General features: G+C 41.0%; 1 protein-coding gene across 1 annotated transcript in view; it reads left to right on the top strand.

Moving 5' to 3' along the window:
- The first annotated feature begins 5506 nt into the window (after nucleotides 1-5506).
- LOC126235850 (protein phosphatase 1 regulatory subunit 7) overlaps nucleotides 5507-27701 on the top strand; it is a 75856-nt gene continuing 53661 nt past the window's right edge. The window contains exons 1-2 of the mRNA XM_049944716.1: nucleotides 5507-5697; nucleotides 5786-5884. Of these exons, the coding sequence (XP_049800673.1) occupies nucleotides 5685-5697; nucleotides 5786-5884 (112 nt within the window). The 5' untranslated portion in view covers nucleotides 5507-5684. The remainder of the gene's footprint in view (nucleotides 5698-5785; nucleotides 5885-27701) is intronic.

Below are 27701 nucleotides of genomic sequence, written 5' to 3'. Positions count from 1 at the left end.
ACCTGTAAGTGGAAAACCCTCAACCGCACGACGTTCTTCCTCATCAATGTGGAAACAGAGTAGTTCATCACGATCGAAAACAGGGTCGGGGCCCATCGGCAATCGCGAAAATGCGTCAGCGTTGGCGTGCTGGGCCGTGGGGCGATAGTGAATCTCATAGTGAAAACGAGACAAGTATAAGGCCCAACGTTGCAGGCGGTGAGCTGCCTTATCCGGAAGCGACGCCGATGGGCTGAACAGAGAGACCAGCGGTTTGTGGTCGGTGATGAGGTGAAACTTAGAAGCATACAAAAAAAAGGCTGTTTTGAGCATAAATGATAGCGAGCGCCTCCTTTTCGATTTGAGAGTAACGCCGTTGCACATCGTTGAGGGTCTTGGAAGCATAGGCGATAGGTCGTTCCGACCCGTCCTCATACCGATGGGCGAGAACAGCCCCTAGGCCATAATGTGACGCGTCAGTCGCCAGAACCAAGTGCTGACCCGGACGGAATGTGGCAAGAGAAGGCGCCGACTGCAAATGAGCCTTCAGGCGGACAAAAGCCTGCTCACACTCGTCGGACCAACAGAAAGGGACGTTTTTGCGTAACAGCTGATGCAGAGGATGAGCTACCGCCGCCGCGGATGGAATGAATTTGTGATAATAAGCAATCTTGCCTAGAAACGCCTGAAGTTCTTTGACCGTAGACGGCCGGGGTAGAGCGTTAATGGCCGCAACATGCTGACGTAGACGACGTATACCCTCACGGGACAAGTGGAAACCAAGATACACAATGGAGGGTTGGAAGGACTGTGACTTGTCCATATTGCACCTCAACCCAGCCGAATGCAAAACCCGAAACAGGGAACGCAAATTGCGAAGGTGCTCCTCAGTGGAGGCCCCCGTGACAACACTGTCATCCAGATAGTTTATGCAGCCGGGAACGGAAGCCGTGAGCTGTTCCAAAAACCGCTGAAAAATGGTCGGCGTGCTAGCGACGGTAAATGGTAACCGCTGGTACTGATACAACCCACAAGGAGTGTTGATGACGAGAAATTCCTTGGAAGAAGCATCTAATAGCAACTGATGGTACGCCCCTGATAAGTCAAGTTTGGAAAAGAACTGGCCCCCAGCGAGCTTGGTAAATAACTCCTCAGGATGGGGAAGAGGATAAGCGTCAATGAGGCTCTGAGCGTTGACAGTGGCTTTAAAATCACCACACAATCGCAGACTCCCGTTTGGTTTAGAAACCACCACGATGGGCGATGCCCATTCGCTGGAGGTAACAGGAAGGAGAATCCCTGAAGCTGTTAACCTGTCTATCTCAGCCTTGACAAGTGCACGCAACGCCACCGGAATAGGGCGTGCCCGGAAAAACTTAGGGTGAGCTGTAGGTTTAAGAGTAATGTGGGCTTCAAAATCCTTGGCACGACCCAGACCAGCAGAGAACACGGACGAAAATTCAGAACACAATCCATCCAGCTGTTGATACGGAATATCCTCAGATATGAGGTGCACATCATCATCAATGGAGAACCCGAACAACTGGAAAGCATCACAACCGAACAGGTTTTCACTGCCCACATGATCCACCACATAAAACGTGAGGGGCCTGACAACAGACTTGTAGGCAGTGGAAGCATCAAACGGGCCAATGATAGGAATTTTCTGTTTATTATAAGTTCTCAGATTTCGCGCAACTGGAGACAAGGGAGGGGAGCCCAACTCCAAATACGTGCGAAAATTAATGAGAGTTACTGCAGAGCCAGTGTCCACTTACACGCGAATGTCTTTATCCAGAACACGAACAGTAACAAACAACTTATTTGTTTGAGAAAGCACACAGTTAACATCCATGTCCGATGCCTCGTCCTCGTCGACAGGAACTTTTGGGGACTGACACACAGAAGCAATGTGGCCTTTTTTCCTACAGGAATTACACGTGGCCCAACGTTTTGGACACGCGGCCCTGTCATGCTGTACGAAACAACGTGGACAACAAGGAAGTGCGGAACGAACCTGCTTCTGTGGTTGCTGTTTTCGCTGCGAGCGTGGCGGCCCAACGCGACGTTGTTTACGCGAGTAAACCGCCGCCACATCATCGTTCTCCTGTGAAACAGGCAAATTGTCCGTATCGAAAGTTGACTGTACAGCGCCTACATCACACCACGCTTCTATTTGCGCGCCAGCAGCGTGAGACACTTCAAAGGATTGAGCGATGCTTAGAACTTCCGACAACGACGGGTTTGGCAGTTGTAGGGCACGTTGCCGAACATCTTTATCAGGAGCAAGCCGTAGAATAGCATCCCTAACCATTGAATCAGTATAAGACTCATGATGAGTGTCCGTGACAAACTGACATTTGATTGGCGACTCCATGTTGTCTTGTGCACAACGACCAGATAACAGGTATACTTGAAAAAAGAGACAGCATTGGTCGTATATTTTTACTATTGCAGAATCGATTTTCTGTCACTGAGTGACCATCTTCAGTGCTATATTGTATAACTTAAATTGGGATGCACTGTTGACACTATGCATTACGGCGATCACATAGACTGAGGTCTATGTGATCGCCGCAATGCATAGTGTCAACAGTGCATCCCAATTTAAGTTATACAATATAGCACTGAAGATGGTCACTCAGTGACAGAAAATCGATTCTGCAATAGTAAAAATATACGACCAATGCTGTCTCTTTTTTCAAGTAAACTGACATTTCCTACTCAGACCGTGTAATTCCGCCGCCCAAGCCCGATAAGATTGATAGGGCTGTTTACGACACCGGTAGAACGCCACGCGGGCGGCAACGACGTGGGTGTTTTTTCGGTAATAGTTAGACAATAAGTCACACATTTCTTGGAAGGACAGAGAGGCAGGTTCCCGCAGAGGGGCTAACTGAGATAGCAGCTGATAGATCCGTGGGGAAATCCAAGATAGAAATAACGACTTACACATAGGAGCGTCGACAACGCCGAAAGCCAAGAAGTGTTGCCGCAAACGCTTCTCATAATCCTCCCATTCTTCAGCGGCCTCGTCGTAAGGAGGGAATGGAGGCGGAGAAGAGGAAGACAGACGATGAGTAAGCGACGTCGACAACGCCTGATTAGCAGCCGTCAGCTGTGTTTATTGTTCAATGAGCGCTTGCATAAGCTGTTCCATGTCTGCCCCGTAATGAACACACAAATCCACAACGCAGTGAAAATATCCGACCTCGTCGCCAAAAAGTGTTATAACCTTTAATCACCAATAACTGCGTGGATATTCAAACACACTCACTTAGAAACAATAGCTGGTTACATGATAACAACTCAGTATCTCTTATTCGACTGCCGTGCCGTGACGTGCGGCCGGCGCCGTTCGTAGCTAGGTGGCGCTCCCGCGCTCAGCCGAGTTGCGGAGCGCCTCTATCGCCGTTTGCGCGTACTGTCGTGGCGGCACTGTAAATGTCGTGGCACTGTCACAACATTGCATTTTATAGATTTTTAGAAAGTTGAAGCACCAGGTTTTTCATTTTTACATAAATTGCACCCAAAGTTAATAAAAGATACACAGTTTTATGAGCTACCATCACATCCCGTGAATTTTTTTTAAAAAAGTTTAGTTCCCTGTCCAGTGCAAATTTTTGTGTAGAAGTTGTATTTCCCTCAACACTTTTCCCTTCAAGAGTTATAAGTTTTCTTTTTGTCTTGGATTTGGCTTTTAACCCACGAGTATTTGTGCTATTTTTCGTAACAGGAACAAACATGCGGCATACTTCACACACATATAAAGAATAGCTGTCTTTATGTTACCAAGGTAAACAGTATGAGCAATATCACAGTTTAATCTCAGTTTGATTCAACAACGACACAATAAAATTACATTATATGAGTTACAGTACTGTTTAATTAAGTAATATTAAAATAAACGTTCATTATATCACTCTGTTGGCACATACAAGTGTTATCCCACAGGTATGGTACAGTCGAAGCAATAAACAGCGCAGTTACGTCAGATCCCAACTGCTTGTGTGATCACTAATTATTTCGTAGACAACTGCCTCACTGTGGGATTATACTGCTTTTCTTGCTCGGGTCACGTAGTATGCTGTTTATTTTATATTATTGTGGCTTATGTGGATGTATGACACCAAGCTAATTACTGTGTTAACTGAGCCAGTAATGAAGGAGTAGATATGGGTTTACAATTGCGAAACGACAATGGAACAGTGCAAGACAATGTTATTTGTGGTAGGTGCACTTTATACACAGTTGCGTTCACTCAAGCTTAATGGTTCAAACGCCTTATCTGTACTGGGTTTAGCTAGTGAAACCACATAAATACTGATCACACATGCTTATAAAACTGTTTCATACACAATTCAGAGAGCTTCTTAACAATAAAAAAGTTTGACACAAAATAACTCTAATACATTACTTGATGTATGCTTCACAAAAAAAGCATTTTGACATTGTGGCAGTGTCTGAAGGTTTCAGTCTATTTCTTTATGAAACATTACAGATTCCTGACAACACACAAATAAATTCTACTTACTAAGTAAACTGATTCTGCCCACAGTTCACTTCAAGTTGCAGCCATATTACAATCCTGTTGTTATAAAGTATGAAATACATTACTGGTATGAATTAAAACTCACTTTATAAATGTAGCAGGGGGCAAGTAAGTTAGTAGGCTCGTGTCATACAGTTGCGACTGCTGCTTCGCTTCTGCAATTAATCTTTTGTCATTCATAATAAAATTATAAATTTTATCAAAAGAAATAATGAAACGAAAAATTTATAACCAACAACAAAAATAACGAAAGACAAATAACTGATATGAAAGACATTAATTACGATGAAGTGAAATATGGAGATGTGTACATGGCTCTGTGTTGGGAGAAAATGAGCTTGGGGATCACGGATCGTCGGGGCATATGAAGTTAGCTTCCAAAATTTTCTCCCCGAGAAACTTAGATGGTGCCGTGACGTGATGTGACGTGGCGGGTCTACCAGTGAGGATACCACCATTTGAAATGCATTGCAGAATGTTTTGACGGAATATGTCGGGACGTGATGTGACGGCCAGTGTGAATTGGCCTTTTGATGATTTTTTTTGTCCTTTTGTTTCTTATTAAACATTACGTTATTACTTTGCTTTGTTTTTGTGACAAATTCCAGACGTCCCATGAAGACTTGGATCTTTAGCATTGAGTGTTCTTCCACGAAAGAAACAAGGTGTCTCAAAGTGAAAAAGATTCTGGATCGTGAGTTTTCCTTGGGTAGCTCAGATGGTAGAGCATTTGCCCGCGAAAGGCAAAGGTCCGGAGTTCGAGCCTTGGTCCTGCACACAGTTTTAATCTGCCAGGAAGTTTCATCCTCTTAGGGGTTTTTGTGTGTAGGATTTTCGGTAGCGAATAAATATTGTTTCTCATGTCAGCAATTATCACATAAAATTGATCAAGAATGTCCATTATGAAGTTTGCTTCGGTCATTAATAGACTTCATGCAGTAGTGATCTTTGGCTTCTTGAACTGAAACTCACAGAAGTTTCATGTATGGTTTTATCTGTTTACATGTCGTCAGTTAACTGCTGTAATAATCGTTGGATGATAGCACAAGCATTTGTAAACAAAGTAGCGAATCAAGTTTTCGTTTACTGTGTTTGAGGCCTACCTGCCGCTCCTGGTACTGGAGGCTACAAGTCGTTTAATTTGTACTGAAGAATGAGTAATACGGGTGAGTATTGATAAAGAAAGTGGAATGTGAAGTGGATGGATTCACAAACAGAAACAAGTTGAACGAGCGATTGTAATTTTTATGTTAGGTAACTCGCAAGACGTGACAGAAAATGATGGAGATAAAACACTTACTGGATCAGAGAGTGTGCTTTCAACTGGAGATCCAGAAGAGAATGTGACAGCAGGTCAGATATTCTAAAATGTTATAAATGATTGTAAACCAAAAAGTAACGAAGCTTCTTGTAACTTACTGCTATTTCTTTTAAATCTCTGATTTCATTTGATCTGAGACTATCAGTTGTTTAACGGATAAGAAGTCCAGTCATCTAATTCACCCAAGTTCCTGTCGGCAATATTTATCACTTTGTTGCGCAGCTACTATCCTTTCGATTTTTAGTAACAACTACATTTCCTCTTCACTATTTCCGGGAATCTGTAACTTTTGGTTTCAGGTTCTCTGTTTGTGTTGGCGCCTTGTTGGTATACTAATATCAGTTTTAATACAAAGCTGCGATTTGGCTCTGAATGTGCTGCGTAGTTACAAAATTTGGTTTGCGGTTAGATACTCGAGGTGTTGGTTGGCTCGTAATGGAAGAGGGGCATCATAGAGCAGCTGCTGAGATACAGATTCTTGACAGTTTTATTTGTCAGCACGATTGAGAAAATTTTGTTATAACATCATAGGCCTATCCCGAAATCATGTATTCCGCAATGTAAAATTTACCCTCAGTATGTTTTTGGAAGTATATCCTCGTCGTCAGGTGTTAAATATTGTGGCTTTACCAGTTATCCCATTGTTGTTGCTGTTGTATTTAGGCTGCATCATATTCTTTTCCAGTACGTCTGCATTCTTTATCTTTGTTGCTCTCTTCTATATTTTGAAAACGTTCCCATCTCTCTTTTGTGTTTTAATTCTCGGATTATTGTATGTTTTCTATGTATTTGACTGTTTTTCCCAACTGTTGTAGATCTTTCTTAACTTCCATAACCTATGAAATTTGTTTTATTGTCAATCCCTTGTTATCCATTCTTTTTAATTGGTTATAAAATGCAGCCCTTCACTTTCTCATTGTATCAATTTTCAGTTTTTTCGTACACTTCCTTGTTAATTCTTAATTTTAAAATCCCATGTTCGTACTTTGTACCCCAAAGTTTTCAAATTGTTATTTGATACTTCTCCAAATTATTAAACTGTTTGGCTGTGTTAATGGAGAGGCATTCAGAGGCATGAAGGCACCCACTTCTCTGGGTTACTCGCCACATTGTGATGCTTCAGTTTGCATTAATGTATTAATATTTTTATGGTACATCTTATTTTTGATGTGAAACGCCAATTCCTTTTTTTTTTTTTGGCTGTGTTTGAGTTAGCTGCTTTGCCCAGTTCATTTGGCTGAATTATTTCTCTGAAGTATTTAAATAGTGAAAGTTTCTTAATTTTTCCATATCTTGATCCCAGTGCATAGTCTTTAATGTTGGTCATGTATACAGTTTTTCAAATGAAATTTGTAATCCAGCTTTTTCCACAACTTCCTGCTGTGATTGCTAAATCAGTAGCAAAACAAGTCAATTTCAAGGTTCTCTCTCTTTATCCCGATTTTCAACGTTATTTATTCCCGCTTCTTCTTATCCGTTATCAAACTACTTTCTTTAAAACACACATGAATAATAATGGAGACAATCCATCCCTCATACCTATTTTAATTTTGAAATGTTTTGATATTTCCATTACAAATTTTACTAGTCAAAGTTTGCTTAATGGTTGCCATGTTTTATTGTTGTCTCCAAATTCTTCTAGAAATAGTGTATGTATATATTGATGGAATCGTAGGCATCTTTAAAATCAAGGAAGGATGTACGTAAAGAAGTTCTTGCACCTGATTGGTGCTTGAAGTTTCTTACACCTGATTAAGAGTTTTAGGTGGAATACTTGTTTGACACACAATCTTCCTCTCCAAAACCTTCCCATAGTATTCCCTAATTGTTCTGCCATTGGATTGTCTAACCTATTTTGCAAAGATAGTTTTATACATCACCAGGAGGAGTGACATCCATTCCTCAGTAATTGTCTACATATATTTTGGGTTAAAGAGTTATATTCAATACTAGTCATCAGCTTTTCAGCTCTGACAAGTGATGTGGGAAACATGCAGCAAACTTTGTAAACAACATGGCATTTATAACGTGATATCAGTGGTGAGTTTTTCAAACAGGGTAAGCTACAGATCAGTTTGCCACAACCACCAAATTTTTAGCTTTCACTTTTGTTGGCTTTGACAACTTGCAACCAATCTGTCACTACAACGAGGTTTTCTCATTGCTCATTGATTGGCTTTACCAAATAAAAACGAAACTGTGAAAATATGCACCAGATGTGATGTCACAGCAGCTATTAACTGGTCAGAGCTGAGGACTAGTAGTGAATATTTTTCTTGGCCTCTGTTTTGGCCCACTTTTTGTTTAATGTATGAATATGCACTGTTTTCAAATCTCCTGGTAAGTCTCTCAGATGTTTCCAATTCCCTTTTGTAGCCACTTAACAGTTCAGTCATCTGCATTTTTCCACATTTCTGCTACAATGTTGTAATTTCCTAGAGCTTTGTTGGTTTTTAGTTCTTCAATAATTTGTTGAATTTCCTCCAAAATTTGACTGTTGGGAGTCTTCAGTTTTATGTTGTGGAAAAGTTTTGGGAATTTTTCCTGCAGTTCTTCACAGTATAAAAGTTTCTGAAAGTATCTTGACAGCATCCTACAGTTTTCGTGATTATTTAAGGCCATCCTTCAGTTTTCATGTTTCCTGGAAGTCCTTGTAAAGTAAGAAAAGTGGGTCATTCGAGTAGTTTGGTTCAATTAACCCATTGAATTTCATTGGAACCTTATGATTATAATATATAAAGTTTTTCTTGAAAATCTTTTTCTTAGCATTCAGCTGTTCTGTATCTATTCTTAAGGGTTTATGTTTTGGTGGTAATTTCCTGTTCTGTGGGAGAATTTTATTTAATTCTCTCGATATTGTGAAATGAGGCGGTCATATAGTCAATCTGAAATTCCCCTAAATGTGGATTTGGCACTCCATGTTTTCTGTTCTCTTGCGAATTTTTTAGAAGTTGTGAACATTAACTTGAGGTTAAAGTCTTTGCACAGTTTATGATAATACCTTTTTTTAAAAATCCTATTCTCTGGTGACTTCTATATCAATAATTTCACCTTTGATGTCCCTTCTAAGAATATGTATCATTATGTTTTGGTTATCATTGTCAGTTGCCCATTGTCAATTAAAGCAACAAATAAATGTTGTGGAGCTGAGTTCCATTTTTCCTCTTACCTATTTTGCAGAGTTACTATGGAAAAATTCATCATCTTCGTGTTAGCAAACAAAATAACTGAATGTCATTTGATACTAAAGTGTTCTTGCAGTTGCTGTAAATATGAATCAGTTTTTGTGTTATGAGGTCCATCGGGCATGATACTTAGTTTGAGAAATCGAAGTTCATTTTAAGCATATTAGTGATGTTATATGTGAGATTTATCGAGAGTATTTGGTGGAGCGTGCTATGCTCAAAACTGAGTGTACTCTGGTTGATTAGTTTTCATTTTGTTGGTGTGTGTGTGTGTGTGTGTGTGTGTGTGTGTGTGTGTGTGTGTGTGGGTGGGTGGGTGGGTAATTAATTAAATGTAGTGGTCCTATTTGGGGGGGGGGGCATGATGTAGGGCTCTGTGTTTGAGAGACGGTGTAGGAACATGTCAGGTGGATTTACTTCACATTGAAGGATTGGGATGGAGGGCTTACAACCACCTTGTAGTTAATTGCATAGTATAGTTTAAAATTATGAGACTGTGCATGTACGAATACTATTGAGGGGGTATTTGAGGTCAGTTAAATGTGTTGTGGCGAGGGATAGAAGACACTTTTTTGTCTTGCGGGCTCATCCTAATGAGTAGTAATGGTGGGAGAATGTTCCTGAGTTATTTTGTATTTTTCACGGGTTCATGAAGATAATTTATTTACTCATCAAAGCATCATTTCACTATGATATAGTAATTATCAATGAAACTAAATAGCTCAAAATACACACACACACACACACACACACACACACACACACAGAATACAGTACCGTACATAAGTTTCTTTTTGAGGATGGGACTTGATGAAGTATCCATCCCCGCAGTTGCCTGAAATAATTTAGGAAAGCCTAAATCAGGGTGGCAGGAAAGAGCAAACTACATCCTCCCGGATATAAGGTCAGTGTCTTTAACAGCTGCACTTCTCCATTCAGTGGAATATGTTATATCCTCTGTGTTAAAACTTAATGGGAGGTAGCCCCTTGTGGTGCTAATCAGAACAAGGTACATTGATTTATGTAGAGAGAAAATAAATGCCAAACACTAATCAACAACATACTGTGGAACCCACTGCCTGTACGAGGAAGTGGGAGCTTAACTTAGTTGTAACACAGACCTACCTGTTGGTACTGTATCCTCGAAGCTCATCTGCATGTACTTGACCTGTTAACCTTGCCTGCCCTCTCTTCTAGTACAGTTGTTTGTATGCTTTGTTAGAGCAATTATGCAAAGTTGCAAGTGCATTTAGCAGAATTCATGGAGCTCGCACCACCACATCTACTGCCAGTCAACATGGCACTACCACCGAGAATGAATTTACGTTTCTAAGCCACAACAACACTGCTTTATTGTTTGGCCTATAGTTTATGCTTTGTGCCACAAGGGACTTAAAACCACAATGCCAGAATAGTTGTGGATCTGCTGGCAATAAGCAATTGTTGAGTGGTACTTAAGATAGGTAAATAAATTAGTGGAATCAATGTGAAGTGAAGTGAAGTAGAAATTACAATGAAAAACTTAGTTAGTTTAGAAGAGTTACACACTGGCAAACAGCGGGCAGAGCAGCAGTGGCAACGGCTGGCACTTGCAAGTCAGCACGTTCAGTAGAAGCCATCGCCCTCCCCACATAAGCGGAAGCTGTCGATTCAGCCGTCAGGGCATCGCCTGACCAGCTCACATGTTTCTCAATTGTCACATGTGATCAAAGGCCCTCGCCTACATTCCAAGAGCCAATGACCGACGTTAAGAAGATTCTTCGAGAAGCTTTTCAAAGTGACAGAAGAGGCAATGACCAGCTCACGTGTTTCTCAATTGTCACATGTGATCAAAGGCCCTCGCCTACGTCCCAAGAGCCAATGACCGACGTTGAGAAGATTTTTTGATAAGCTTTTTCAACGTGACAGAATAGGCAATGACCGTGAAGTCGTTCACCTCCAGTGAACTGAAGTAAATAAATATGCGAGGCGCAGTGGGCCCGACAGTAGTTTTCAGTTCCAGTACAGTTCAGTCGGTGCTGAAGACCGTCATGCAGGAAGAGACTACATCGTACACAGAAGCACCAAGTCTGCCGCTGTAATGGAATAGCAAGCAGCAGCCTCGCTAACATAAGTTAGAAGGTATTTAAGGCTGATTTTTACGTACCCGGGTGACTCGTGAGGACGGGAAGGAGATGGCCTCACATCAGCAGTCACTTGTGAGCTGGTGATGAAGATCTGACAGCCAAAGACTGGCAAGCTGGTGTCAGTTGTTCGAGTCCAGGACACTGGCCTTTCCTCGCCGCGCCGCTCCGCTGGCTGACGCACAACACACGCGGCCACATAGAGAAGAGAAACACTGCGACGCCACATCCAAGGTATCACCATCCGATTCACGACTTCGTTCTCGATAATTAAACGGGCCACCTCACAATGCTCGTCTCCAGTTAACTGGGTGAAACAGCGACACGAGATACACACCGCCACGTGTAATCAGACGCTTCCGCTCACGCAAGCAGAAGGCTTTGCAAACGACACAGCTGCCGCTCTCCCAGCCAGAACAATCCAGTAAGGAAACCATTGTACGAATCTTTCAATAAAAGTTATCTTATGTAAAAAATACTGTTTCATTCTACCTCATACCCGAGCCAAGGAAGAACCCACCCTGCCCACATGTTGATAAGAGAGAAAAAGTAATTTATTTAGTGTTTTTCTCCCTGACATAATGCTTTAGAATCAAATGCCCTTTGCAGTAATACTCATCCTGACAATTGACTAGCATCAACAGAGGTTAACCAGTTACACAATATAATATTCTCCCAGGCACAAAATCATCTAAATTCGCTGTCGTGAGCCAGAGGTCATTAGCTACACCGTAGTCACAACACAGGTGGAAACAACTAGATAGTCCACATTGTTCCACTTACCAACATGTGTTGGAGTGATGGCGTATTGTACGGCATACATTTTCCTCACTATCTGTCATCATCTAGGTCTGTGTACATTATCGCAATCAAAGTATACTGCATCAGCACCAGTCAAAATCACTGCCTACATAGCTGTCCTTAATTAGGCATTGTTAATAAAGCTTATCATGCCACAGAGTTGAAGCTGCCATTTGAGTCAGGTCTCACCTCTTCCAACATCCGGTGCATTCTCTCTGAACAGCACTCATCTACCCCACTGCTAATGTTTCTGGCCTGCAGGGTTGATGTTAGACAATCTAAGTTAGATATATTAATGCTTCTTGTAATATAATGGCCTAATTCAACTACTCTATTGAAGACACTCTCAGTATGCGATGTGAATTAATTTCCCCTACTTACTAACTCTGACAATACGTGATTTTATGGTGAACTATTTTTCCTCTCTGTGCTTCACTGAGTTGGCCTGTTCCATCTGTAGAGGGTGTCCTTGACAGCTATACAGTATTTTTATTTTTCTCCCTGCTGGTATTCTTACACCAGCCTTCCAAACTTCCCAAGAGCACACCTGTAACTCCTGGCATGATGATTCACATTTGTTTGCTTGTGCCTTCTTCCTGCTGTGTGACAATGGCTTCTTGGGGCCGTTTTCAGCTACCACCAATTCCAATTATTACACTCAATCAGAATTCCAATATATCATGGTCCCAAGCTTATATCACGATGTTGTTTTCACTAATCACACTTTAATAAAAATTCACATCCTTCTACACAGGTTTTCACATTCTTCCTTTCTTAGTCATTATTATTCTGTAAACTTAGTAACTCTGAAATGAGCGTACAAAGTGAGGGGGCTTACCACTGAAAAGTCTCAAACATTCTTTGATTTATTTAAAATTTGTTTCAGATAACTTTATAGCATTAAACATACTTTTGATCTTCATCACTGCACACACTAAGGACACCTACTGGTGACTCCTGGACTATGAAGATGCTACTGTGCCTCTTACACTAAACCAGTCTGTTCAGGAAGGTGACACCAGGCCTTCAATTATTCCCCATTCATGTCAGTCCATCTGAAAAATTGAAGAAACAGACCCTGCCCTCATGACGAGTGACATATTGAACCTGGGAGAATTATAATGTCTTGTCATTCTCCCAAGTTCAATATGCCACTCATCATGGGAGCAGGGGTGTTTCCTCATGCACTTCAGATCTTGGCTCATGATTTTCTTGTAAAGGTTTAACATCATGATCAGGTATTGCAATGTGACAGGTTGTTGTAATTATCCCCTTTCATTATTAACCATTAGTCTGATCCGCAGAGTAATCTTTAATTTTGTAGCACGATTCTGTATTACTTACGAAGCTGCCTTTTTAAACAGATATATTTTAGTGATCTTTTCCATTTCCTCTGGGAGTTTATTACACAATTTTATTCACTGATAGAAAATGCTGTTTTGAATTTTTTATGCGTATAATTTTATTCACTGATAGAAAACACTGTTTTGAATTTTTTGTTTGTTTGTGCAAACTGGCTCTTGTACCATGATAGTGTATAGAACTATTAGTGGTGCACTAGTAATGTTTTTCCTGGTATGCACAACAGATTGTTACAGGTACTCCCATGATGCATTAAGGATACCTAGTTTTCTAAATAGCTGTTTAGAATGAGTCTGACTGGCACTTCTCATTTTTATTCTTATGGCCCTTTTTTGCAGTTTCAAAATTGTGTCCATGTTTTGTTCCTTCAATCCGCAGAAAAGAATCCCTGTAGCATTGGCTATTACAAATTAATGATAAAACCGTAAGATCAAAATGTGCTGATGACATTCCTTTTTTCCCTTATCTTTATGTATTCATTCCATCTGAACAATCAATAACCATCCCAAAAAGCTTATGTTACACAATCGATAGATTTATCATCTGTGATTAAAGTGACAGAATTGTTTTCCCTGTTTATGCTGAAGTGCATACTGTTTATTTTCTTTGTGTTAAATCTTAATTTATGGAATATTGCCTAATCATAAAAGTTCTTGAGGATTTCATTTGCTCTCTCTAACAGGAGTTCATCTGTTTGATTGATGATTATGATGTTGTTGTCATCAGCAAAGCAACATTTTCTAAATATCTTATAATGTCTGGAAAGTCATTGATACACGAGGCACATAAGCAAATAATGTGTGAAGTGCCAAAAAACTGATTTAGAGATAATCAACAAAATGCGCATAGCACTTACACAATAGCGGTATAAAAGTAGGGGTCAGTACACAAACAAAAAACTGTACAGTTTTCTTTTCATAGATGGGTTTTTGTTCAACATTATTAGGGTTAAGAACAAAACAATACAAAATTGGAAGAAAATGAAATGTTCTGTATACAATGGCTTTAACATAAACAATGATACAAGAGCCATCATGCCCATTTTCACTCATTTCGTAAGGTTCTTGTGAAACCACTTGTTCTCCTCTTTCACAAATGAAATCATTTTAGCAAAATCCCTTCTCTTTCCTTCAGACAACCTAGATTCACAGTGTGGTGTTTTCAGCTACACCTGTTGAAGATCAGGAGGCGTCACGACCCTTTTCAAGGTGTAATGTTACTTGAACTTGTCAGTTGCATTAAGAGTTAACTGAACTTGTAGTACCCATAGCTATTCAGCAGTCAGTCTGTTTCACAGTGCTTTCGGAATATGCATGTTGATGAAATTCTTATATTTGTCAGCAGCTGACTTTAAATCACAAAAATCTGTTTCTTGCATAATAGTCAATGTGAATGGTGGTCTGTGTGTAGCTTAAATGATGAGACCAACTAAATCTGTTGGAACTTCACACACACAGTTAGCCTCTTTCATTTTTCAGTGCGAGCAAAATCATGATTCATAAAACAGTGTCCTTTCAATAAGAACTTACGTTCTGTTTCCTTAGAGTAACCTTTTGCTGTTAGATAAACCCACAGAAATATCACCACCTTATTTTTGTTCTGCCCACAGGAGTGTCACTCCACGTTATCAGTTTCTTTTTACAAGTAATTTTTGATGTAAGACTTTGTGCACACAGGAAGCAATTTCATTCCAATCCCTACCACACAAGGCCTCATGCCAGAGAAACATGTGATCTGTTTGATTATCACCAACATGAATGCAAAAGTTGTAATTTGAGAGATGCCATAAATAGTACATTCCACTGTGCCATAATAAAGCAAGAGAAATCACTTTTGTAAATCCATTGCAACTGTACATAGGCCTCCTCCTTAGTTAGGCCCTTGACTCTTAATTGTGTCCGCTTTCATGGAATCCATAGCGTTATTTGCGTAACGATAACACCACTCATTACTCAATAACTATTCAAATTATCATTGACGTTATAACAATTAAAAAGTCAAGAACAGCGAGGTGTGCCCGAAAGCCACCAGTACCTTGTGGTGCCAAGTGCACGAAGACGGTCACAATTTCACAACACTTAATCCATTTGTTATTCAGATGGGTGCAGATACCATTGCCAGTCCTGTGAAGTCCTGCTCTTGGTTGTATAATGGAACCTTGCTTTTGGAGGCAGATAGTGCTTTTCAAGCACAGAAACTGCTTAATGCAACACAGCTCCTGTTAAAGTAGAGGTCCACTCGGCCACCTGATGGCTTGATCGAGGCTGAAGTAACTGCCTATCTCACAGATCGGGGAGTGACTAGTTCAGTGCTTCAGGAAAAGGGTGGACAAAGAATAAGTGCCGACATGCACTCTGTTCGTCACTTTTGACCATGTGGTATGTCCATAAAAAATTAAGGCTGACTGTGGAGTTATTACTGTCAGACCATATATCTCGAATCCCACGTGTTGCTATGTCAGCACTACAACCACACCCGTGAAAATGCAGCCAAATGCATAACCTGTGGCAGGAACGCTCATGAGGTTGTGTGTCCACGTCCTTACATTCAGTATATCAATTCCAAGGGTGATCATGCTGCTTCCACCCATAATGTCCAATCTACTTTAGTGAGACACCTGTTCCTACTTACATTGCTCGGAAAATGTTGACTAGCCGCAAACATTGTACACCACCCTCTGGCTATTATAGTGTAGTTCTCACTACACCCCGACCTACGAAAGACATGACTATGCAGACTTGTGAGTTCCAGTTTAGTGTCAAAGTTGTTAAATTGTCCAGCTCCAAGATCACACCCTAATCTTCACCTGGTATGAGTGCACACCATACCAACAAACCTTCCCCTGCTCCATTAAAATTGCCTGCCTCGCAAGCAGAAGCAAGGAAATCCAAAAAGGACTTTCTGCACACTTGTAGGCAGCCAACATCTAGCTCTGCACCTGACAAACTCCAAGGTTCTAAGCAGTCAGACAAAGGCAAACAATCTTCTCCTTGTGAATCTTCTCCTTCTCCACCTTAGTGTTGTTCTTCAACGGTGTCACCATACAATACCCTCACCCAGCCAACCTCTGTTTCACTGGGACGCAACAACCAGTCTGCTGGCCAATTGGAGGTGAATACCGACACCTCTGTCGAACTAATGGACCAGGATCCTACAGCCTCTGAACCTGGTTATTGTGTACGTTCGAATTCTGGCACTCAGTAGCCACCGCAGTGACTGCCACCTTATTTGGCCTATTTCCTGTGTATCATTGGATATGGTTATTCTCCAATGGAACGTCCGTGACATCAGATGCAATATGGTTGAATTACAGCTCCTCTTGTGATCATACTGTCCAATTGTTTCCTGCCACTAGGAAACAAAATTACTCCTTCAGGATTACTTTCACCTCCCACACTTCACATCAGTCCATTTTAAATTTTTGACCTGTACTGGTCAGCTTGCTCATCATCTCTCCGACACACACTCGAATGACCATTTTGTCTGTGTCATTTGTTTGGTAATGCCTATCCCATCTGTGCATCCCACCAACTGGCAGCTTTCCATAGCTGACTGGCAGCTCTACTCCTTACTAGCCCCTTTCGATGAACACCATTTCCCCTGAATTGATCAGGTCGAATACCATACAAACGCTATCCTTACTGCCACAGAATGTTCCATAATTCGCACCTCTTCCTCGCCGCAACGTGCCCCCTCCCATGGTCGACTGAGGCATGCCATGACACAATCTGCTTGCAGAGACAAGTTCTCCGCATTTTTAAAATTCCAACCCACGATGGTGAACTGTATCCATTGTAAAGTTATGTGCACAGTGTTGCTGCATTTTCAGGGACAGCAAAAAAGCTAGTTGGCTTCCTTTCCAGAGCTCTTTCAACACACACATCAAAAAAGTTTTGCATCATCCCAATTCCCAGAACTCCTGAAGATAGACATTGACTGTGGATATTGTATCACAGACACAGTCCCTTTGACTATTCAGATCAGTTCCAGTCATTCCACCAGGAAGGAGGTACATGGCTTGCGTTGTCTATAGTTCAACCATGCCTTGACGGTTCAATATCATGGTTCGATTGTCTCCGCATTGTTACTTTGTGCCAGGAAGGGCTCTCAGCAAGGGGAGTGTCCAGGTGTCTCGGGGTGAACCAAAGCAATGTTATTCAGACATGGAGGAGGTGCAGAGAGACAGGAACTGTCGATGACATGCCACGCTCAGGCCACCAAAGGGCTACTACTACGGTGGATGGCAGCTACCTACGGATTGTGGCCCGGAGGAACCCTGACAGCAATGCCACCATGTTGAATAATGCTTTTCATGCAGCCACAGGACGTTGCATTACAACTCAAACTGTGCGCAATAGGTTGCTTGATGCACAGCTGACGTCCATGGCGAGTTCCATCTTTGCAACCACGACACCATGCAGTGCGGTACAGATGGGCCCAACATCATGCAGAATGGACCACTTAGGATTGGCATCAAGTTCTCTTCACCGATGAGTGTCATATAAGCCTTCAACCAGACAATCGTCGGAGGCGTGTTTGGAGACAACCCGGTCAGGCTGAATGCCTTAGACACACTGTCCAGTGAGTGCAGCAAGGTGAAGGTTCCCTGATGTTTTGGGGTAGCATTGTGTGGGGCCGATATACACTGCTGGTGGTCATGGAAGGCACTGTAACAGCTGTACAATACATGAATGCCATCCTCCGACCGATAGTGCAACCATATCAGCAGCATATTGGCGAGGCATTCGTTTTCATCGACAACAATTCGCACCCCCATTGTGCATATCTTGTGAATGACTTCCTTCTGGATAACGACATCGCTCAGCTAGAGTGACCAGCATGTTCTCCAAACATGAACCCTATCAGACATGCCTTGGATAGATTGGAAAGGGCTGTTTATGGATGACAGGACCCACCAACCACTCTGAGGGATCTACGCCATTGAGGAGTGGGACAATCTGGACCAACAGTGCCTTGATGAACTTGTGGATAGTATGCCACGACGAATACAGGCATGCATCAATTCAAGAGGATGTGCTACTTGGTATTAGAGGAACCAGTGTGACAGCAATCTGGACAACCACCTGTGAAGGTCTCGTTGTTTGGTAGTACAACATCAATGTATAGTTTTCATGAGCAGTAAAAAGGGCAGAAATGATATTTATGTTGATCTCTATTCCAATTTTCTTTACAGGTTCTGGATCCCTCGGAACTGAGGTGAAGCAAAACTTTTTTTGATGTGTGCAATTTTACTTCATCTTCTGGTGTTTGGATTGATCTCCGTTGGCTTTCAGGAACCACCGTTCATTCCCCGATTACTGGTCTAACCACACATCTACAATGTCATTGTAGATCCTCTTGGTATCTCCACACCTTGGGCCAATATTTTGCAGACATTTGGGCTGTTGCGTGAAAACATAGAGACAGACCTTAAAAATTAAAAAATATTCTTATTATAAATCTGATTATCAGTTCTGTTAGCTGAAACACAAAATTTTTCAATTTGAAGCCTCATTTTCATGTTAAAAACTGCTGGAACTGAACAAATGACTTTATAACTTGTCTAAATTTAAGTCTCTAGAGCTTGTAAGAAATTTGTTTTAAAAATTACTACAGTGGTGCACTGTAAAGTAATTTATTAGCAGAAAATATCTGAAAAAGTTGACAAGTATCTTAAGCCAGCCCATTTTGATAGCTGATATTGATTTTATTTAATTAATGAAGTCCCCAGGCTGATTAATTTTTTATTGTTATCTCATGTCATTCTGTTACCAAAGAAAGCCTGAAATTTGTTTTTCATGGTCAATGCAGCTTTATAGAGTCCTGTAAATACGCATGCAAATACAGATTTGTGAGATAGATAAAAGTCTCACAGCAGAGAAAAAAAATATTCATTATAAACAACATTTTGTAATGGTAACGGAATGACATAAATGGAGTAAAGGAATGACAATAGTTTATAACTGAATTTGCCTGACATTCCTTAGGTGTTGTAAGTCAAATACATTTGTATTTTGGCTATACTGCAATTGTGTATTTTGGCTATACTGTTAGTAAAAGTTTGGGGGGGAGGGGGAAGTCCCACAAACTGAGAATGTACTTTTCAGAGAGAAGAAACTTATATTCAGTGAATCTGAAGAGTAACTGCTGAAAGGGGATTTAACAAGCTTCTTTGGTAAAGATTACAATGAAATGACTAAATGGCTGCATATTACATGTAGAATGGAGTTAGTTATTTTGATAAACCATATTTCTTCTTCAATAACCTACGGTTTCTCTGGGGAGCAATGGCAGTACCAAATTATAAGAAAACCTCAATATTGCACATAGAAAAAGAAGGAACTGACTGACTATGTATTGCAACAGAATGTTGATTATCTTGGAAGGTCACTATGTATTATGCTTAAATAATGAGACATTTTTATGTATTGTGTTGTTAGAAGATCACTATATGGAACAGAATTTTTTATTTAAAATAGATATTGGGTTATTTTTAGCAATTACACTGTTTCCATAGTAATTCTAAAACAAGATATTTCATTTTTACAGTTGTTATCATGCCTCTCTCATCACCTGAGAAAATGAGAGAATACTGGACATGACTCAAGGAGAAAGGGTTAAGTGATGAGATTAAGAGAAAGGACAGGAAAAGGAAAAGACTGAAATGGCAAAGTTTTAAATGCTGCTCAACTTAAGGAGCAAAGAGAAAAAGAGAAACTTCATCAAAGAAAATTCAGAAACAAAGTTAGAGGCAGTAGTGAAGGCAATAGTGATGATGCTTGCGTCGTCTACACCAAGAGTCCATATAAACCTCCAGCTACATTAAGGAAAGCAGTTAAACGTGTGGAAACTTGTTTACCTAGAAGTCCAAGAAAGGACAAGAAAGTTGTCTTGGAATTAGCCGCTGCTCATGGAGTTTTAGTAAACGAACAACAGGTGAAAAATCAGATTCAGTGCCTAAATCCAGATACAGAAGAAGCTGTTGCTACTTTTCAAGTTTGAGATGAAATTTCATGGAAAACTCCTGGAACGAAAGATGATGTGATAATGAAGGATAAGGAAAGTGGAAAAACCAAACTCCTGAAGAGGTACATGATTGTGACCTTGAAAGAAGCACATGCTATATATCAAGAGCAATTCCCAGACATACCAATAAAATTGTCCAAGTTCTGTGCATTGAGATCAAAGTTTGTATGCACCTTTCAGGATACACTGCACAATGTTTGTCTCTGCCACTTTCACAAGAACGTAAAGCTACTTTTGAAAGCTATAAATGAGGTTGTTCCACAAGTGAAAAGAAGTTCGCATGATTTCCAAATGTAGAAAGTGTGCAAATGTATCTTTGAAGGATAAATATTCTTTGGATGAGAACTTAGTGAAGAAGCTGAGCAAATGGACCCAAAGGCAAATAGTGAACCAACGAATCACTCTGAAAGAGTTTCATGGTAGTGTTGATCAGAGTCTTGATGCTTTTTCAAACTTGCTACTGTAATTCTTACAACATACATTTGTTAAAGGACATCAGTCAAAATTTTTTGAAAACCAAAAGAATTCTGCAAACAAGAACATCTTCTGCAAGTAGATTTTGCAGAAAATTATACTGTTCAACTGCAGAATGTAGTCCAGAGAGCCAAATGTTTGTGGCATATATTTGGGACTCACAAAATGATGGATATTCTTGTGCTGTTATTAGTGATGAACTTGATCATAATAAATATGCAGTGCATGCTTTTCTAAGTAAGATTGTAGAGCACATTATATCTATGAACCCAGAGATAGAATCTGTCACATTCATGAGTGTTGGTGCAGCCAATCAATTTAAGCAGTGTTTCCTGTTTGCCAACTTGACATTTTTCAGAGAACACTATGGAATAGATATTTCATGGGACTTCTTTGCCACTTCACTGTGCAAAGGTGTTGTGGATGGGATTGGTGAAACTGTAAAGTGTGCAGTGTGGAATATCTGCAAATCTGGGAAACACATACTATCTGGGGCTCTGGACTTTATAAAAATTGCATAGACCGAGGACTTTGCAAAAATTGCATAGACCAAAACCATCCATGCTGTTACACCTATCGCTCCGTATACTTTTGAGTACCAGCATTACTCACTATCTCCCCAGAGGTTTGTGCACAATTGCAAAAAGCGATCCTAAGCCAAAGAAAATTTCCAGGACCTGGTCAATCATACAGGCTTGCATAAAGGGGATTTTGCTTTGGTTTCCTATGCTGGAAGAAACAGATCAGACTTTTTGTGGGGCAGGTGATTTCTGTTGAAGATGGTTACAAAATTTCATTTCTTAGAAAGAACGAGTGCAAATGGAAAGATATTTACATTTCACTCAAAGGAAGATAAATGTTGGGTAGAAAAAGGCTAAATTATAGAGAAACTAGCTGCACCTACTATAGATCAGAGGAATAAGTACCATTTTCCCTATGTGATCAACAGTGTAGAACAAAACTGGTAATGTTCAAGTGAAAGTGTCATTCCATTACTATTAAGTGTCATTCTGTTACCAGCGATTTTTTTTTATTTTGTCAGTAAAATATTAGTTAAATGTGTTTAACGTCTATGCCATTTTGTTTCCCATTTATTCCTCTTCACATTATAATTTTTGTGAACTTTAATAACAAATGGCCGAGCTGCATTATTGTTGCATTATAAATGAGAACTATATGCACATCTGAATTATGTCATTCTGTTACCAGAGTGTTTTTTATGTAAGTCTCATTATGTGAATGAAACTTAAACTATTAAATTAAATAAACTGTGTTCCTTTGCTTGTGTAGAAAATACAATATTAAATTTTTTCTTTTATCATGAGTCTTGGTCTTTTCTACACTTGCAGTGCAAAAACAATCACTGAGGGTCATTCCGTTAGTAATGGAACTACCCATTTCAAGTTCCATCCACTACCACCTGCCTTCTTTCCTCTAAAATGGGTGGCTGAGGCAAGGATGGTATCTTTCTACTCCCAGAATAGTGAATGTCACAATACTGCTTTTACTATGAGGGAGCTTAGACATGCACTCTCTTTGTCCCAGTCATCCACTCCAGGACCGGAGGGCATTCAAGTTCTGACGTTGCAACACTTATCTCCTGATGGGCTATGCTTTCTCCTCCTTACATGTAACCACATTTGGGCAGATGGCACATTTCCCAGTCACTAGTGTGTTAGGCCATTGTCATTCACATACCTAACGCTTGGTAAGGACAAACATTTTACTTCCAGCTACTAACCAATTTCCCACACCAGTAGCGTCTGCAACATGAGTGTTCAGAATAAAGTTCCTGAATTTACTGCCCTCCAGGAAGCGTGTGGCGTGCAAGTTATTCTTGGGGTTGAGACCTGGTTGAACCCTGAGATAGGAAGTTCTGAAATATTTAGGGTTGGAACGTGTATCGGAAAGACAGATTAGACACCATAGGAGGTGGTGTCTTCATTGCAGTTGACAAAAATATTGTGTCTACTGAGGTCGAAGTAGAGTGTGATCGCGAAGTTATCTGGACACGTCTAACAGGGCTAGGGGAAATAAAGTTAATTGTGGGGTGTTATTACCGGCCACCAGGTTCCACCGTGACAGTTCTATAATCATTCAAAGGGAGTCTACATTCTGCATCGCAGAAGTACCCGGATCATGCTATATTAGTCGGAGGTGACTTCAACCTACCTAGTATAGACTGGGATGTCTCTCGATTTATTACAGGTGGTACAGACAAGCCGTCGTGTGAATTACTTTTGAACACATTATCCGAAAACTGTCTTGAGCAGCTAAGTCGACAGCCAACGTGTAATGGAAATATTTTAGATCTGGTAGCCACGAACAGACCAGACCTCATCGACGGTGTCAGTGATGAGACAGGGATTAGTGATCATGATGTTGTCATTACGACTATGGTTACGAAAGTTAAAAAGTCGGTCAAGAAGGCTAGGAGAATATTCTTACTAGAAAGAGCAGATAAGCAATTGTTAGCTTCCCACTTAGTAAATGAACTGACTTCATTTACTTCCAGTACGATGGACGTGATAGAATTATGGGCAAATTTTAAACACATTGTAAATCACGCATTGGACAAGTATGTGCCGAAAAAGTGGGTTAGGGACGCAAAAGACCCACAGTGGTTTAACAGCGCAATTCGGAGAATGCTCAGGAAGCAAAGGCAGTTGCACTTGCGGTACAAGAAAGATCGGGAGAATGAGGACAGGCAAAAGTTAGTAGAGATTCGTGCTGCTGTAAAAAGAGCGATACGCGAAGCATCAAACCACTACCACCGTCATAACTTAGTAAAAGATCTTGCTGAAAATCCAAGGAAATTCTGGTCTTACGTAAAATCGGTAAGCGGGTTGAAGGCTTCCGTCCAGTCACTCACTGATCAGTCTGGCCTGGCAACGGAAGACAGCAAAACGAAAGCTGAAATATTAAATTTAGCATTTGAGAAATTTTTCACGCAGGAGGATCGTACAAACATACCGCCGTTTGAGTCTTGTACAGATTTCCGTATGGAGGACGTAGTGATAGATATCCCTGGGGTTGTGAAGCAGCTGAATGGGTTGAAAATAAATAAATCGCCAGGTCCCGATGGGATTCCAAATCGGTTTTACAGAGAGTACTCTGCTGCATTGGATCCTTACTTAGCTTGCATTTATCACGATTCTCTTGCCCAATGTAAAGTCCCGAGCGACTGGAAAAAGCGCAGGTGATGCCTGTATGTAAGAAAGGTAGAAGGACGGATCCTCAAAATTACAGACCAATATCCTTAACATCGGTTTGTTGCAGGATTCTCGAACATATTCTCAGTTCGAATATAATGAATTTCCATGAGACAGAGAAGTTGCTGTCCATGCATCAGCACGGCTTTAGAAAGCATTGCTCCTGTGAAACGCAACTCGCCCTTTTTTCACATGATATCTTGCGAATCATGGATGAAGGGCATCAGACGGATGCCATATTCCTTGACTTCCGGAAAGCATTTAACTCGGTGCCCCACTGCAGACTCCTAACTAAGGTACGAGCATATGGGATTGGTTCCCAAATATGTGAGTGGCTCGAAGACTTCTTAAGTAATAGAATCCAGTACGTTATCCTTGATGGTGAGTGTTCATCGGAGGTGAGGGAACCCAGTACGTTATCCTTGATGGTGAGTGTTCATCGGAGGTGAGGGTATCATTTGGAGTACCCCAGGGAAGTGTGGTAGGTCTGCTGTTGTTTTCTATCTACATAAATGATTTTTTGGATAGGTTGGATAGCAATGTGCGGCTGTTTGCTGATGATGCTGTGGTGTACGGGAAGGTGTCGTCGTTGAGTGACTGTCGGAGGATACAAGATGACTTGGACAGGATTTGTGACTGGTGTAAAGAATGACAGCTAACTCTAAATATAGATAAAAGTAAATTAATGCAGATGAATAGGAAAAAGAATCCCATAATGTTTGAATACTCCATTAGTAGTGTAGCGCTTGACACAGTCACTTCAATTAAATATTTGGGCGTAACATTGCAGAGCGATATGAAGTGGGAGAAACATGTAATGGGAGTTGTGGGGATGGTGGATAGTCGTCTTCGGTTCATTGGTAGAATTTTCGGAAGGTGTGGTTCATCTGTAAAGGAGACCGCTTATAAAACACTAATACGGCTTATTCTTGAGTATTGCTCGAGCGTTTAGGATCCCTTTCAGGTCGGATTGAGGGAGGTCGTAGAAACAATTCAGAGGCGGGCTGCTAGATTTGTTACTGGTAGTTTTGATCATCACGCGAGTATTACGGAAATGCTTCAGGAACTCGGGTGGGAGACTCTAGAGAAAAGGGGGTGATCTTTTCATGAATCGCTACTGAGGAAATTTAGAGAACCAGCATTTGAGGCTGACTGCAATACAATTTTACTGCCGCCAACTTATATTTCGCGGAAAGACCACAAAGATAAGATAAGAGAGAGATTAGGGCTCGTACAGAGGCATATAGGCACTCATTTTTCCCTCGTTCTGTTTGGGAGTGGAACAGGAAGAGAATATGCTAGTTGTCATAAGAGGTACCCTCTGCCACGCACCGTATGGTGGATTGCGGAGTATGTATATAGATGTAGATGATGGAACGTATGATTAATGGTCGGGTGATGTGGTGGCTTGAGTTTCGTAATCTCCTCACTTACGTCCAATGTCGATTCCATAGGCATTGTGCAGTTGATCATCTCCTCACCTTGCCAGCTCATACTATGAACAATTTTTTGCGGACTGTGGCCATGGTTTTTGATTTGGAGAAGGTGTATGACACCTGCTGGAGGATGGATATCCTCCATATTATGTACGAGTGGGGCTTTTAGGGTCGCTTCCTCCTTTTTATTCAGGAATTTTTTAAAAGACTGTGTAGTTAAGGTATGTATGGGCTCTGCTCTCTTGGTCACTTTTATTCAAGAGATTGGGGTGCCTCAGGGTTCTGTACTCAACGTTGTCTTATTTGCCACAGCCATTAACCCTGTTAGGGATTCTCTCTTGCCAGGTATCTCAGGCTCTCTTTTTGTTGATGACTTTGTGATCTATTGCAGCTCTCAACGAACCTATCTATTTGAGTGGCGTTTTCAGTGATGTCTTGATCATATTTACTCATGGAGTATCAATGGCGTCCGCATTTTCACTGAAAAGACTGTCTATATGAACTGATGGCAGTGCCAGGAGTTTCTTCCCCTGTTCCTACGTCTTGGCCCATTCCTTCTTCCATTCGTTGACGCAGCAAAATTCTTGTGACTCGTGTTTGATAGGAAACTCTGTTGGTCTTCCCATGACTCTTACCTGGAAGCTAATTGTACTCGTTCTCTGAATGTTCTATATGTTTTAAGCGGTAACCCATGGGACCATCCTCTGTTTATACCGGTCCCTTGTTCATTCGAAACTTGATTATGGATGTATCATATATTTATCTGCACATGTTTGGCCACTGGCATATTCTATACTAGTCCCATTATGAGAGTCTTTATGCTGAGGATGCTGACTTACCATTGTCCTACTGGCAGGATGTTCTCCTCAGTCGTTACACGAGCCAACTGTCTTTTTTTTGCCCAATCACCCATCCTATGCTCTCTCTCTCTTTTTTTTTTTTTTTTTTTTTTTTTTTTTTTTTTTTTTTTTTTTTTTTTTTTTTTTTTTAACGATTCCCTTGACCGCTAGTATGGACTGCACATGTCTTCTCTGTAGCCTCCCAGAGTCTGCTTTTGTTTGCTTCGTGCCAAGGTACATTTCATTTTGGACTCCATTTGCTTCCTAAGGACACTACTCCTGGCCTGGTGTACCACAGTGACTTACTTGCACTTTTCACATTGCCTGGGGCAGGGTCTTCGTCTATACCAACAGTTCCAAGATCAGCTATGGTGTTGGTTGTGCCTTTGTACGACGATACTTTTCAATATCTTGAACAGTGCTCGATTTTTACCATGGATCTTCAAGCCCTTTATCAAGCCACCCAGTACAACCAACGACACGGGCTTCCAAATTGTGTCATCTGCTCAGATTTTCTCAGTGCTCTTTCAGAGCCTTTGCGCACTGATCTTAGTCCACCCTTTAGTACAATGGATCCAATTCAAGAATGCCTCCACTCACTTACTGTTGGGGAGCCAACGTGGTTTTCTTGTGGGTTGTTGGTCACGTCAGCGTGCTGGGGAATATGACTGTTGATGCTGCTGCAAAGGCTGCAGCTCTCCTCCCTTGGCCTGCTAGTCATTCTGTTCCCTCTGATGTTCTTCATGTCACTGTTTATCGGCATGTAGTATCACTTGAGTGCACAGTGGTCTTGTTTCCAGGGGAACAAAGTCTGAGCCATTAAACCTCTTCCAATAGCAGAGTCGACTTCCTCTTGGCCCTTACACTGGGAGTTGGTCACTTTAGCCCAGCTGCGTATAGGACACTGTCACTTTAGTCACCGCCATTTATTAAGTGGTACTGCCCTCAACCCCTCATGGTGCACAGTTTTCTGATCCGGTGCCCATCTTTTAACTGTTTATGTCTAAGTTTGTCGTTTACTTTGGCAGATGTTTTAGTGGATATCAAGCATTCCATCAATCACATCTTTTCATTCTCCGCAGCGGCATGGCAAAGCAAATTTGATCCCCCTGTGGGGACCTCCTCCATATCAATGATGTTTTGAGAAATTTTCCCTAGGGAGTCCCATGTCCTTAGCTGCTCCTCTTTTGAAGTTGCTTGATTAGGTTTTTGTCTTTTTTACCCCAGGTTTTTATTTAATACATTTTTTCTTACATTATGATATGGGTGCTTATGACCTTAGCAGTTTTGCGCCCTAAAGCTCCAACTATCCAAATAGTCCAAGCTCTCCAAGTATAAGCTCAAAATCTCTGTCAAGTATCGACAGTGCAACCGGGTACAGTGGCCACTAC

This window comes from Schistocerca nitens, chromosome 2, assembly GCF_023898315.1.
Source record: "Schistocerca nitens isolate TAMUIC-IGC-003100 chromosome 2, iqSchNite1.1, whole genome shotgun sequence".
NCBI lineage: Eukaryota > Metazoa > Arthropoda > Insecta > Orthoptera > Acrididae > Schistocerca > Schistocerca nitens.
Note: the sequence above shows the minus strand (reverse complement) of the source record. Positions and strands in the feature narration are given on the sequence as shown.